This window comes from Sarcophilus harrisii, chromosome 2, assembly GCF_902635505.1.
Source record: "Sarcophilus harrisii chromosome 2, mSarHar1.11, whole genome shotgun sequence".
Classification (NCBI taxonomy): domain Eukaryota; kingdom Metazoa; phylum Chordata; class Mammalia; order Dasyuromorphia; family Dasyuridae; genus Sarcophilus; species Sarcophilus harrisii.
The window spans coordinates 237,183,738-237,195,889 of NC_045427.1; the positions used below are offsets into that span (position 1 = coordinate 237,183,738).

The following is a 12,152-nucleotide window of genomic DNA, read 5'->3' on the forward strand; positions in this document are numbered from 1 at the left end:
GTTTTCCTAATCCAGGGCCTGTACTCTACCCACTATGTCACCTTAGCTATCCCTGACTTCTAGTTCTCAGTAAAATATAAGGCAAGATCCTCTGCTAGTGGGAAGGAAAACATTATTTAAGAAGTATTATTAATTTTCACTCCTTAATTTTATACAAAATGCACTTTTAAGAATAAGAATTGGAAACAGAAGAGATATTCACCCATTGAGGAATAGCTTAACAATATGTAGAATATGATTGTAATGGAATATTACAGTACTGTGTTACAAGAAAGGACACATTGGATGATTTCTGAAAAACTTAGACTTACACGAACTGATACAAAGTGAAGTGAACAGAACCAGAAGAATGTACAACACAATACTATGAAGAATTGTGAATGTCAATTATTCTCATCCAAGACAATGATCCAAGGCAATTCCAAAAGACAAATGATGAAGCATGCTATCTGCCTCCAGTGAAAGAACTATTATATTAAGACTGAAGCATGCTACTATTTTTAACTTTCCTTCATTCTTTTTATTTTGAGTCTTCTTATATAAAATGCCTAATATGAAAATGTTTTACATAATGGCATTATGTTACTTACATAATAAGCAACATATGATTGCTTATTGTATCAAGAAGTAGGAAGGAGAGGGAAGGAGGAAGAGATAGAATCTGGAACAAAAGTTTTTTTCTTAATGTTAAAAAACTGTTTTAACATGTAATTGGAGTGTTTTACATTGGAGTAATTTAACATGTAATATCTATGTATACCTATATAGAGTAGAAAAATACACTGAAGAAATTAACAACAAAATCAACCTAAGGTTTTAAGCTTCATGTATAGTACATAAAAGCTAGTTTAAAAGTTTAAAAATGAGTCAATAAGCACTAATTTTATATATTCAGTATCACTTGTCCAGGGTCATACAGCTAGGCCGTATTAAGTGTCTGAAGCCAAATTTGAACTCATTTTCAACTAAGATATGAGTCAATATGGCAATCTTATGCAGATGCAGGATTCTGTATATTTTACTTGAAAGAACCCAAGCATGTTTTCATCTTTTGAAAATACTTTAGAGAGGTGAAGCCAAGATCATCAAATAAAGGCTAAGTTCTCCCTCAAACCTCTCCATATACTGTTAAATGGAGGGCAGTCCTTTGCAGGCCACACCACCAGCAAAGCCCTAGCCCCAGCAAAGTAGACTGGCTTTGGAAGTCACAGCTGCAGTAGCAGTGGTGGCAGCAGCAGCAGCTCATGGAGCTCTCGACCCACAGACACGGAGTGCATCAAACAGGTCAAAGAGATTAAAGGAGTCTCTTTGCCAGCACTGAGGCAGGACTCTGTTGGTTTGCGCATACTTGAATTTGGATGGCAGTCTGAAGGCAAGGAAGAGCCCTAGCATACCAGAGCTTGCAGCCACAGTGGAGCAGGGACCCTTCTCACAATCCCAGGATAGAAAAGAGTGCTTCTGGTCACTCATAGGCCACAGCACAAGCCAGGAGATTAGTAAACACACTCTCCTTAGATCATACTATCTGGAAGAAATGAAAACTTACAGGTCCTTAGAAATGTCTTTGAAAATTGATGCAGAAATACCTTGACGATTGGGACAATGCACTTCTACTCTGAAAGCACAGCTCTACTTTAACGTTAAAAGTCAAGTAATAAGCTGGGAAAATAAGCAAACAGAAAAAATATTCTCACCACAGAAAGTTAGTATGATGACAAGAAAGATCAAAATATACACTCAGAAGATAACAAAGTCAAAGTTTCTATATGCAAACCCTCCAAGAAAAATATGAATTGGTCTCATGTAATGTTCTCTCTAAAATGTAATGTTCTCTAGTTCGGTTTTCTTGGGGTCTCTGGAAGCAGCCTTCATTTCAGTTCAATAATCACCACAAATATAGCCAGGTATTAAAGTCCAAATCCTTTAATATCTCTTTCAAAGTCTTGTCTTCTTTCCTGGGCCAGATTGGCTTTCTTATAGTCTAGATCCTTTATTATCTCCTTCCCCGGGCTGGGCAGCTTTCTGGAGAGCCTTTCAGTCTGGCCTTGGTCTTAGTGGGGGAAGTGCAGGAGTCCAGGCCAGCCACCAGGAAGATGGAAGATTGAACTAAATTTCTCCACCTTGGTTCTGAGAGCTTAAGCTCTTGCAGCCAGTACTTTGTCTTCTCTCCAAATGTCTCTGAATTTCCCTGGTTGAGGCTTCTAGCTTATATGCTCCACACTGAATACAATTCAATCATCATATCACAAGGAAACCATTATTTGTTGTAGGATTAAATCAATGCTAAACTAGATTTAACCATTCCTCAATTCCACTTAGTACCTTGTTTCAAGTTCTGGCCCATAACATCTCCTTGTAAGATTAAATAAATCATACTGAATCATGCTAAATTAGAAACCTATTGTCTCTATCAATTCCGCTGACTTAGTACCTTGCAAGAATCCTTTGTTTCAAGTTCAGAGTTCTGGCCCACAACAGTCTCAGACCATGACAGAACTCAAAAAGGATTTTGAAAATCAAGTAAGAGAGGAAGAGGGAAAAAATGGTAACAAATCTATTAAAAAACAATCAGCAAGATGATTTCAGAAAGGCCTGGAGAGACTTACATATCTGATGCTAAGTGAGTAGAACTAAGAGAACATTGTACACAGCAACAAGATTATCTGATAATCAATTTTGATGGATGAGGCTCTTTTCAACAGGGAAGTGATTTCAGGCCAATTTCAATGGTCTTGGTGATAGAGAGAGCCATCTGCACCCAGAGTGAGGACTAAGGGGATCACAACATAGTGTTTTCATTTTTTTGTTGTTTGCATTTTATTTTCTTTCTCATTTTTTTCCCTTTCTGGTATGATTTTTCTTGTGTAGCTTTATGGAAATATATATAGAAGAACTGCACATTTTTATGGATTACTTGCCATCTTGGGGAAGGAGTGAAGTAAGGGAGGGAGAAAATAAATTTGGAACATAAGGTTTTGCAAGGGTGAATGTTGACAACTGTCTATACATATTTTGAAAATAAAAAGTTTTACCAAGAATGGGAACAGAAATGAGAGAGAGATAAGATCATGAAAAGCAAGTCAACAGCTTGGGAAACACAAAGAATATTGAAGAAAAAACCTTTAAAAAATTGATTAGGTCAAATGGCAAGGGAAGTACAAAAAAATTCAATGAGGAGAAGAGTGCCTTAAAAAGCAGAATTGGCCAGATGGAAAGAGGCACAAAAAATTCACTCTAGAAAAAAATAGAATTGGCCAAATGGGGAAAAAATTTCCTGGGAAGAAAATAGCTCTTTAAAGTAGAATTAGACAAATGGAAAAGGAGATACCAAAGCTCACTGAAAAAAAATAATTTCTTAAAAATTATAACTGAGCAAATTGAAGGTAATTATGAGGAAATATGAGAAATCAAGAAACAACAAAATTAAATAAAATTAAAACAAAAGAATGAAAAAATAGAAGACAATGTGAAATATCTCATTGGAAAACAATTAACTTGGAAAATAGATCCAGGAGAGATAACTTTAAAAAATTATTGGACTACCTGAAAGTCACAATTAAAAAAAAAAAAAAAAAAAAAAAAAAAAAAAGAACCTAGATATCATCCTTCAAAAAATTGTCACAAAAATCTTCCCTGCTATCCTAGAACTAGAGGGTAAAACAAAAATTGAAAGAATCCTCCAATTATCTCCTGAAAAAGATCCCTAATTGAAAACTTCCAGGAATATTATATTCAAATTTTAGGTCTTCCAGGTCAAAGAGAAAATACTGCAAGCAGCCAGAAAGAAACAAGTATTGTAGAGCCACAGTTAAGATAATACTAGATTTAACAGTTTCTACATTAAATGATTGAAGGACTTGGAATATGACATTCTGGAAGGCAAAGAAATTAGGATTACAAGCAAGAATTACCAGTTAGCAAAACTGAGTATAGTCCTTAAAGTAAAAAATGGATATTCAATGAAGTAGAGGACTTTTAAGCATCCTTTGAAAAGAACAGCTGAATATAAAAAGTGACTTTCAAATAAGAATCAAGAGAAATATAAAAGGTAAACAGAATGGGCTAATGAGGTTATATTGTTTACATTCCTACATGGGAAGATACTTGTAACATAAGAATTTTCTCATTATTAGGACAATTAGAAGGAATATACATAAAAGACACAGATGTGAACTGAATAAATAGGGATATCTAAAAAAAGTAAAATAAAATTAAGTTGTGAGAAAAGAATATGATGGGAGAAAGGGAAAGAGAAGAAGAATGGAGTAAATCATCTCTCACATAAAAGTAGTGAGAAAATATTTTTACAGTGAAGGGGAAAAGAGGAATTATGGAGGAATGAGTGAACTTTAATCTCATCAGAACTGGCTCAAAGAAGGAATAATATACACATTCAATTAAATATGAAAATCTAAACTTAACTTAGAGAATAATGGAAGGTAAAAGGGACTAGGGAAGAAGACACTAGAAAAGAGGGCAGGTTGGAAGAGCTGATAGTCAAAAGCAAAACACTTAAGGAGGAACAGGGTAAAGGGGAGAGAGAGGTAACAGTACAGGGAGAAAAGAAATAGATAGCAAGAGTAATTGTAAAAAAAAAAAAATTGGAAGCAAGTTTTTCTGAAACTTTATTTCTCAAACACATAGAGAACTGAGTCAAATTTATAAAAATAAGGGCCATTCCCCAATTCAAATGATCAAAAGATATGAACGGTTTTCAAATGAAGTTAAACACTGCTACCTATGTCCATGTGGAAAAAAAAAATGCTATAACTCACTATTGGAGAAATGCAAATTGAAATAATTCTGAAGTACTACCACATATTATTAAAGTTGACTAATAGGACAAAAAGGAAAATGACAAAATATTGGAGGGAATGTGGAAAAGATGGGATATTAATGCATTGTTGGTATAACGGAACTGATCGCACCATTCTGTAAAGCAATTTGGAACTATACCAAGGGCTATAAAACCATGTATACCCTTTGACTTAGCAATTCCACTTCTGGGACTATTTCTCAAAAAAGATAAAAAAATAAAAAAGAAAAGGGCCTACATGTACAATAAATATTTACAGCAGTTCTTTTCTGAGTGCAAAGAATTGAAAATTGAGAGGATGCCATCAATTGGGGAATCGCTGAATAAATTGTGGTATGTGATTATGATGGAAGCCCATTGTGCTATAAGAAATGATAAGCAGGATACCCTCAGAAAAACCCTGAAAGAGTTCCATAAGCTGATAAAAGTGAAATGTATTGTCACACAAAGTAACAGCAATATTGAGATGATCAGCTGTGAATGACATAGCTATTCTCAGCAACAAAATGATCCATGACAACTCCTAAGGACTTAGGATTCTAAATACTATCCACACTCAGAGAAAAAACTGATAGTGTCTAAATGAAAATTAAAACATACTTCTTTTTACTTGCTTTATTTTCCTTGAGGGGTTTTTGTCTTATGTTTTCTTTCATATCATAACTATTATAGAAATGTTTTCCATGACTATATGTGTATAATCTATATTGAATTGCTTACATTTTCAATGTAATGATTTCTCAATAGGGAGGAAGGAAAATATTCTAGAATTCAGGATTTTAAAAATGAATGTTAAAAATTGTTTCACATATAACCAGGGAAAAATAAAATAATCAAAAAAGAGAAAAAATATTTTATAAGTAAATATTTCTAAGGTGTTTAAATTACTGGTAAAAACAAAACACCAATAATAGCTATTTTTAAGCAAATACTTTTAATTTGATTTTTACAATGGTATAATTCTTTCTGGCAGGAACATTTTAACAAAATAGTCACTTGTTACACTTTTAAGTGTTGAAATTTTACCTTGCACATAAGGTTGTCCAACTTGCTGAAAAACTGTTTACTACATTTAAGTGTGATATCTTCATAATTTTCCATCTGCAGAAAACGTTCTAAAGGTTTGAAGTCATTTTTTCTTAAAGCATTATCTATGCATTTTTCCAACTGCTAAAAAACCAAATTAGTGATATTACATATTAAATTATGAATCAAAACCAAATCAATCACCATTTATACTCAAAGTCTTACATAAACTTTTCTCTGAACATTTCAGAAGAATTTATAATTATTACCACTGATTCTAATAAGGATAATAATAACCCATCCATATGTATAGATATACAATGTCAAACATTAAAGATAGACTAAAAGAATAAATTATTTGTCCAGTAATAAAACTTTTTCATGGAGGATAGGGAGAAGGAAATTTTTATTAAGTCCTAATTTGGTTGTTTTTTTGTTTTGTTTTGTTTTTTCTCAAATTGCTAAGTCAACTTTATGTTGAAATTCATCAATTTATTGGCAAAAGAAAAAAATAATCTAGTTTTAGAGAATGAACTGATATTAGTTAAGCCAATTAAAACCATAACTATGACCCCAGAAAAATTTCAGTTGGGTTTGTATAGGCCATCTATATTATCCTCATAAGGTTTTACATATTAAATGGAGGAAAAGGCATCATCAGTCAGGAAACATCACTAAACACACATTATAAACATTTTTACTATAACATTAATTACATGAAAAATTTATATGGAAAAAATTTGCTAATCGACATTAAACTTTGGTCTATTATAATAGCAACTAGAACTTTCCAAAAGTATAAACTAATCACAATTGTTGCTGTATTAGAAAACTGCACATAGCACTTAAAAATAAACAAAAAAGGCAAAACAGAAGAATTCAATACATATTAATTACAATCATATAAAAATGAATGGCAAAGGAGGAAAGAATATTGATGGGAATTTAAGTAGAAAAATTCAAAACCTGTTGCGATACTTTGTTTTAAAATTCATTTTAACGTAAATAGTTACTAAACAATGTTAAGTGGGTGATGGTCCTGATGCTCCCTGCTTTGCTTTTTAAAATGTAATAAAAAACAAACTTTAGCTATAACTTATTAATTGAAAAAATTTCATTAAGTTCAAATATGGAAAAATATTGTTTGAAAAAACCTGATATGCATCCATATTTGTAATAACAATCAGGAAATGATTTTTTTTTTTGCATTTTAAAAGACTATTACAGGATCACTTTTAAATGAGAAATTACATACAAATTGACTTAATAAAATTTTCAAGAATATCACAAAATAAAGCAAAGTACTTGAAAATGACATTTAAATATATTAAAATATTTAACCTTTGATAATTCTTTATTATAAGTATACTAAACATGTAAAATTATAAAACTTCCCTAAATATAATTTTAACATTAAACATAACAATCTCACTGTAACCTATAATAGTAACATACCTGAAGTTCAGCTCTTATTGGCATTTTGACAACTTCAAGTAACTAAACTGCATAAAAATATTTGAAAGAAAATATAAATACAACTATTTTCACAAGTCTATTCCAAATGATTATGATTATGTGTAACATACTGAAGAGTTCATACCAAAACCAAAAACATGTTTTGCTTTTCTTGAAAATTGTGTTCATTTCAATTTTTATAATTTACTAATCAAATCACTCATATTTCTTTTTACCAAGTAATATAAAAATTTTAAAGATGAAGAAAGCCTTGAAGATTATTTGACCCCCTCGTTTTATATGTTGGAAAACTGAGGCCAGAGAAGCAAAGTGAACTGTATAATGAAACATAGCTATCTTAATTAAAATCAGTTTCCTGAGGACTATTACTGCTGCTGCTGCTACATCATTACCACTATACTATGCTATATTCTTACTTTGGGGTATAAGAATGCTATTTTGGAGTCAAGGCCAAAAACAAGATTTTCACCTCTTTTATTCCAACTACATACATAAAATATAAAACTATTTGTAATAAATATGTAAAGACATCAAGAGATAAAATGATAAAGTTAAATCTTTAGGCAGAAAGAAATGAAATGGAGAAGAAAAAAAATTTTTTTCCCAAGCAAATTAACCAAAAAAGGAAAGAAGTTGAGCTGGTACCAAACAATTATTAGAGATTAGTCTTATCAAAATTTCTTAACTTTAAACAAGAAATTAAGCAGGAGGGATGATATTATGCAATACCTCAACTTTTTCAGTCAGAATTATTCTTGAAGATAAAATCAGGCCTAACAAAAGATAACCTTTTCAACAAATTTCCTGTCAAGTGCTACAATGTGGAGGTGGGGTCTTTTAATTTCTACTCGATTGTTTAGCTTTATCATTTTCTGACAAAATCTTGTTTTTTCTTAGTTTAGGTATTCATCTTCTTTGAGAAGAGCAAAATCAATCTGTCACTGTTGGGAAAATGGGGCCTCGATGAGATGTAGAACCTTGGATTTGGCGTCAAAAGACCTGGGTTTGAATCCTGTCATCCGTACTTATTACCAGTAGGACTATGGCCAAGTCACCTTCACCTCTCTAAGCCTCAGTTTCCTCATCTGTAAAACGAGGAGGGTTGGTCAGGGTGTTAAGGCCCCTTCTATGATCCTAAGATTCTCCTCCAGAAACGGGACGAAAACGCAGTTATTCCGAAGATCCCCTCACCGTTAATCACCTCAGGATGGCCTGGTAGGCCCCCGCCCGACACCATCCCGCCCCCCCCACACTCGGCTTAGGGAACCTGAAAGGCCAACACAGGTTTCTCCCGACGGGGACCAAACATGATCCTTCTAACTCGGTTTTTAAAGTGCCAGCTGGGGGACTGACGTTGCCCCAGGAAAGTCCTTACTGCCCCCTGGGACCGGCCGAGCGACCGGCGCCTCCGGCCCCGATCATCTCCGAAGAGGAGCGGGGGCGCGGGGAAGGAAAGGCTCCCACCACGGACGCATGCATCAACCTCGATAATGAAGGCGCCGATGCTGAAGTGGCCCACCTCAGGTAAGGGAGCCCCTCGGTCCCGCCCCCACCCTCGGGCTCAGAGCAGGCCGGCCTCCCCCTTCCTCCCCCCCCCCAGGAGATTAGCGCGGCCTCCGCCATTGGGGAAGCGGCCCACCCAGTCATCCCCGAAAAGAGATTTTCGGACTCCCCACTATCTCACGCCCCCCGGTAGTTAGTGGGGAGGTAGAAAGGGAATCCGCCAACCGTTCGCGTCCAGACGCGTCGTCTTTCCTGTAGCAGAATCCTGACTGCCGCCCGGGAGGCTACTCCCCAGCTGTCTTCTCCCACGCTACCTCAGGCGGCAGCTTCACGCCTGAGAAAAAGGCGCGGAACGCCTCCTCCAATCACCTTCGTCCTCGGCGCGGCTATTCCCGCCTCTCGCCAGCCTCTCTCTGAGTCTCGACGCCTTCCCCACCCCCACCCCTCCCGGGACCTGCGGGTGGAGCGGGAGTGAAGCTCCCCCCGCCTCCTCGGAGAGGAGGAGGGGAAGAGTCGAGGGCCGCTTCCTCCTTTCACCCACCCCCTCCCCGTAGGATAGCTGTTCTGCCCCTCCCAACGCCGTGGTCCAGCCCCCGTGATCCCACACGCCGCCTACCCTACCGAGAGCTTCCAGGCTTCTCCCGCCCGCACCCAGAGTAGGCCCCGGGGGGTGCGGCTTCGCTTGCCAAGCCTGTCTAGAACCAGTCGTGCCTGCGCTCTCAGCCGCCTCCGACCGGTCTCCGCGGCAGCCACCTGCCCGCCTGGCCTGGCGCGGACGAGGGGGAGGCTCGGGCGAAGCCGTTCCAATTAGGCCTCGGCTCCTCACAATCTGTGGGAACCTGGTCCGGCAGGCGTCCTTCCTCGTCTGGGACTTGGAGGGGACGCACCGACTGACCCCATCAGGCCTAATCTGCAGCGATTCTGTGCAAATTAAACCGAACGTGCCGCTTAACTACGGCTTTTCCTTAGATGCCGTCAACCATCGTGACAGATTTGCCTTTCCCTCTGTCATTGTCGTCCGCGTCCTTCTTACAAGACCCTAATACTGTAGGCCTTAAGGCCAGTTTTTACAGACACAGCAACGAAATTGTGACTAATCTGTAGTTTGAAAAGTTCTAGTTGTTCAGTCTATACTTTTATTGTCAAAGATGGCAAATTTTTCCATTTAAATTTACATATGATCAATGTCAAATTTATGATTGTATGCTGAGAGATGCTTCCTGATTAGTGATACTTTTTCCTTCCTTTAATATTTAAAACCTTATGAGGGTAACATGTCCAGTAAACATTGATGAAACCAACCAATTAAAAGTTTTTATGGTTTTAATTAGCTTAACTAATATGTCTGTCAATCCTTAGCTGTTCTGCCTAAAGAGTTTGTTAGCTCTATCTTTGTTAGATGACTCAGGGCACTTTGCAAATGCTACATATTTTTAGCAGTAAGTGATTAATTTGAATGATTTTTGATTTATTTAAGTAAATTTTGATATAATTTTATTTTACATCACCACTATAAAAATTTTCTTCCTACCACTTTCAGGTTATCATCTTTAAGAAAATAAATAATAATATAACTTATTTACAAACAAATTAAGGAACAAAATAGTAAAGAAGAGAAAAAAAGGGGAAAAAATTGTTCAAAACTAACCAACATTTTGGAAAAACTCTCCAGTTAGATGTAGTGTTCCACATACACCCCTGGAAAGCAACAGGGAAAAGTATCTTTTCATATCTCTTCCTTAAAGCCAATTTGGTCATTGTAATTTTGCAATTCTATGCCAATTGGTTTGTTGACCTTGCCATTTACATTGTTGTAAACACTGTGTAACTTTCCTGATTCTACTTACTTCATTTGTTCATCATGTCTTACCATGCTTCTTTCTATTCATCATTGTCATCACTGCTTCCAGGATAGTAATATTCATTACATTAATTTATAAATTTATTTAACCATTTCCTAATACATGAGCATTTACTTTTGTTTCCTTGAGGTTCATTAGCCACCTCCCTCCTTCCCAAAAGAAAGAAAAATGCTGCTGTAAATGTTTTGGTGCAATAGTCTTTATTTTTGTCATAAATCTAACAATGGAATCTGGGCCAAAGGGTATAGACATTTTTAGTCACCTCTCTTGAATAATTAAAAATCACTTCTAATATATTTAGATCAATTCACAGTTTTTTCCAACAAGACGTTAATATGCCTACCTGAAACATCTTTTAGCCATCAGAAAATCCCAGAAAATGTTACAGATTATTTCTATTCTACCTTTTCATTTTTTCCCTAGCTGCCTGTGAATATTTAGTCATATCTCATGATTTATAACAGTATAGAATCACCAAGAGAGTAAAAATGAAGACTTTCTTATGGAAGTAAGGTTTGTGATAATTAAAAGCACCATGCTGATTTCTAAACAATATAAACCATTCTCCTCTTCAGCTCTGGGCCTAGTTCATACATCTGTAGCATCTAAGATTTTATGTACTAAATCAATGAAATTATATTTATAATCTGGGTAACTGGGATTGTTCATCCGTTTGGTTTTTTCCCCACTATATACAGCTTGGCCTTTTGAGATTCTTTTGAGAGACAGTGAATTCCTGAGGAGGTTTGAAATAATCAGCATAATCATCAGAACAGGAGCATCCCAAGAACTTGACTGGTTTTATAGGGGGACAATATTAAAGAGCCAGTAGATGTCACTACTGCTTAAGAAATTTGCAGTCTTGAATTTAAGACAAAGTTCAGATGCTTTAAAAACTACCCATCTTGAACTTTCAACCCATTAAAACTCAACATTCCTCACATTTAAAGTGGTAATGATATAATTTGTTGGACACACTAGTTAGCGTAGAGTAGAAAAGAGTATTTACTACTACTTACTACTTATACGAAGTTGGCCAAGACGCTTCATTTGAACCTGTTTCCTCAGTTACAAAATTCTAGGCTTCAGCAAAAACTTTACACTTCTAAAGAAATAACTGTAGAAATGAGATCTTAAAAAAAAAAAAAAAAAAAAAAAAGGTTAAACTTGCCCTTAAAAAGTAGTTCCCTTTTTAACAAAAGTTTTTATCTTAAAGTTTTATCTGAAATCTATTAACTTAAAAAAAAAAAAAAAGATATTTTGATATTTCAGTATAGCTGGTTTAAAAAAAAATCTTTTGTATTTTATTTTATGCACTGAAAAACTTTATTCTGAGAGTCCATAGAGTTTGACCATCTTGCCAAGGAAATTCCTAACTAAAAAAAAAAAAAAAAAATTTCAAGCACCTGCTTTAAATAGAATCCTTTTACTCATTCTTGCCCTTCAGACAGAAATCCCACTCAGCTTTT

At 35.6% G+C, this 12,152-nt stretch overlaps 1 protein-coding gene across 1 annotated transcript in view; it reads right to left on the minus strand.

Annotated features, from left to right (window-relative positions):
- SYCP2 (synaptonemal complex protein 2) overlaps positions 1 to 9,149 on the minus strand; it is a 114,926-nt gene extending 105,777 nt beyond the window's left edge. Inside the window, exons 1-3 of the mRNA XM_031951711.1 lie at positions 9,047 to 9,149; positions 7,298 to 7,344; positions 5,843 to 5,986 (exon numbers count right to left, since the gene is read on the minus strand). Coding sequence (XP_031807571.1) covers positions 5,843 to 5,986; positions 7,298 to 7,321 — 168 coding nt within the window. The 5' untranslated portion in view covers positions 7,322 to 7,344; positions 9,047 to 9,149. The remainder of the gene's footprint in view (positions 1 to 5,842; positions 5,987 to 7,297; positions 7,345 to 9,046) is intronic.
- Positions 9,150 to 12,152: the final 3,003 nt, after the last annotated feature.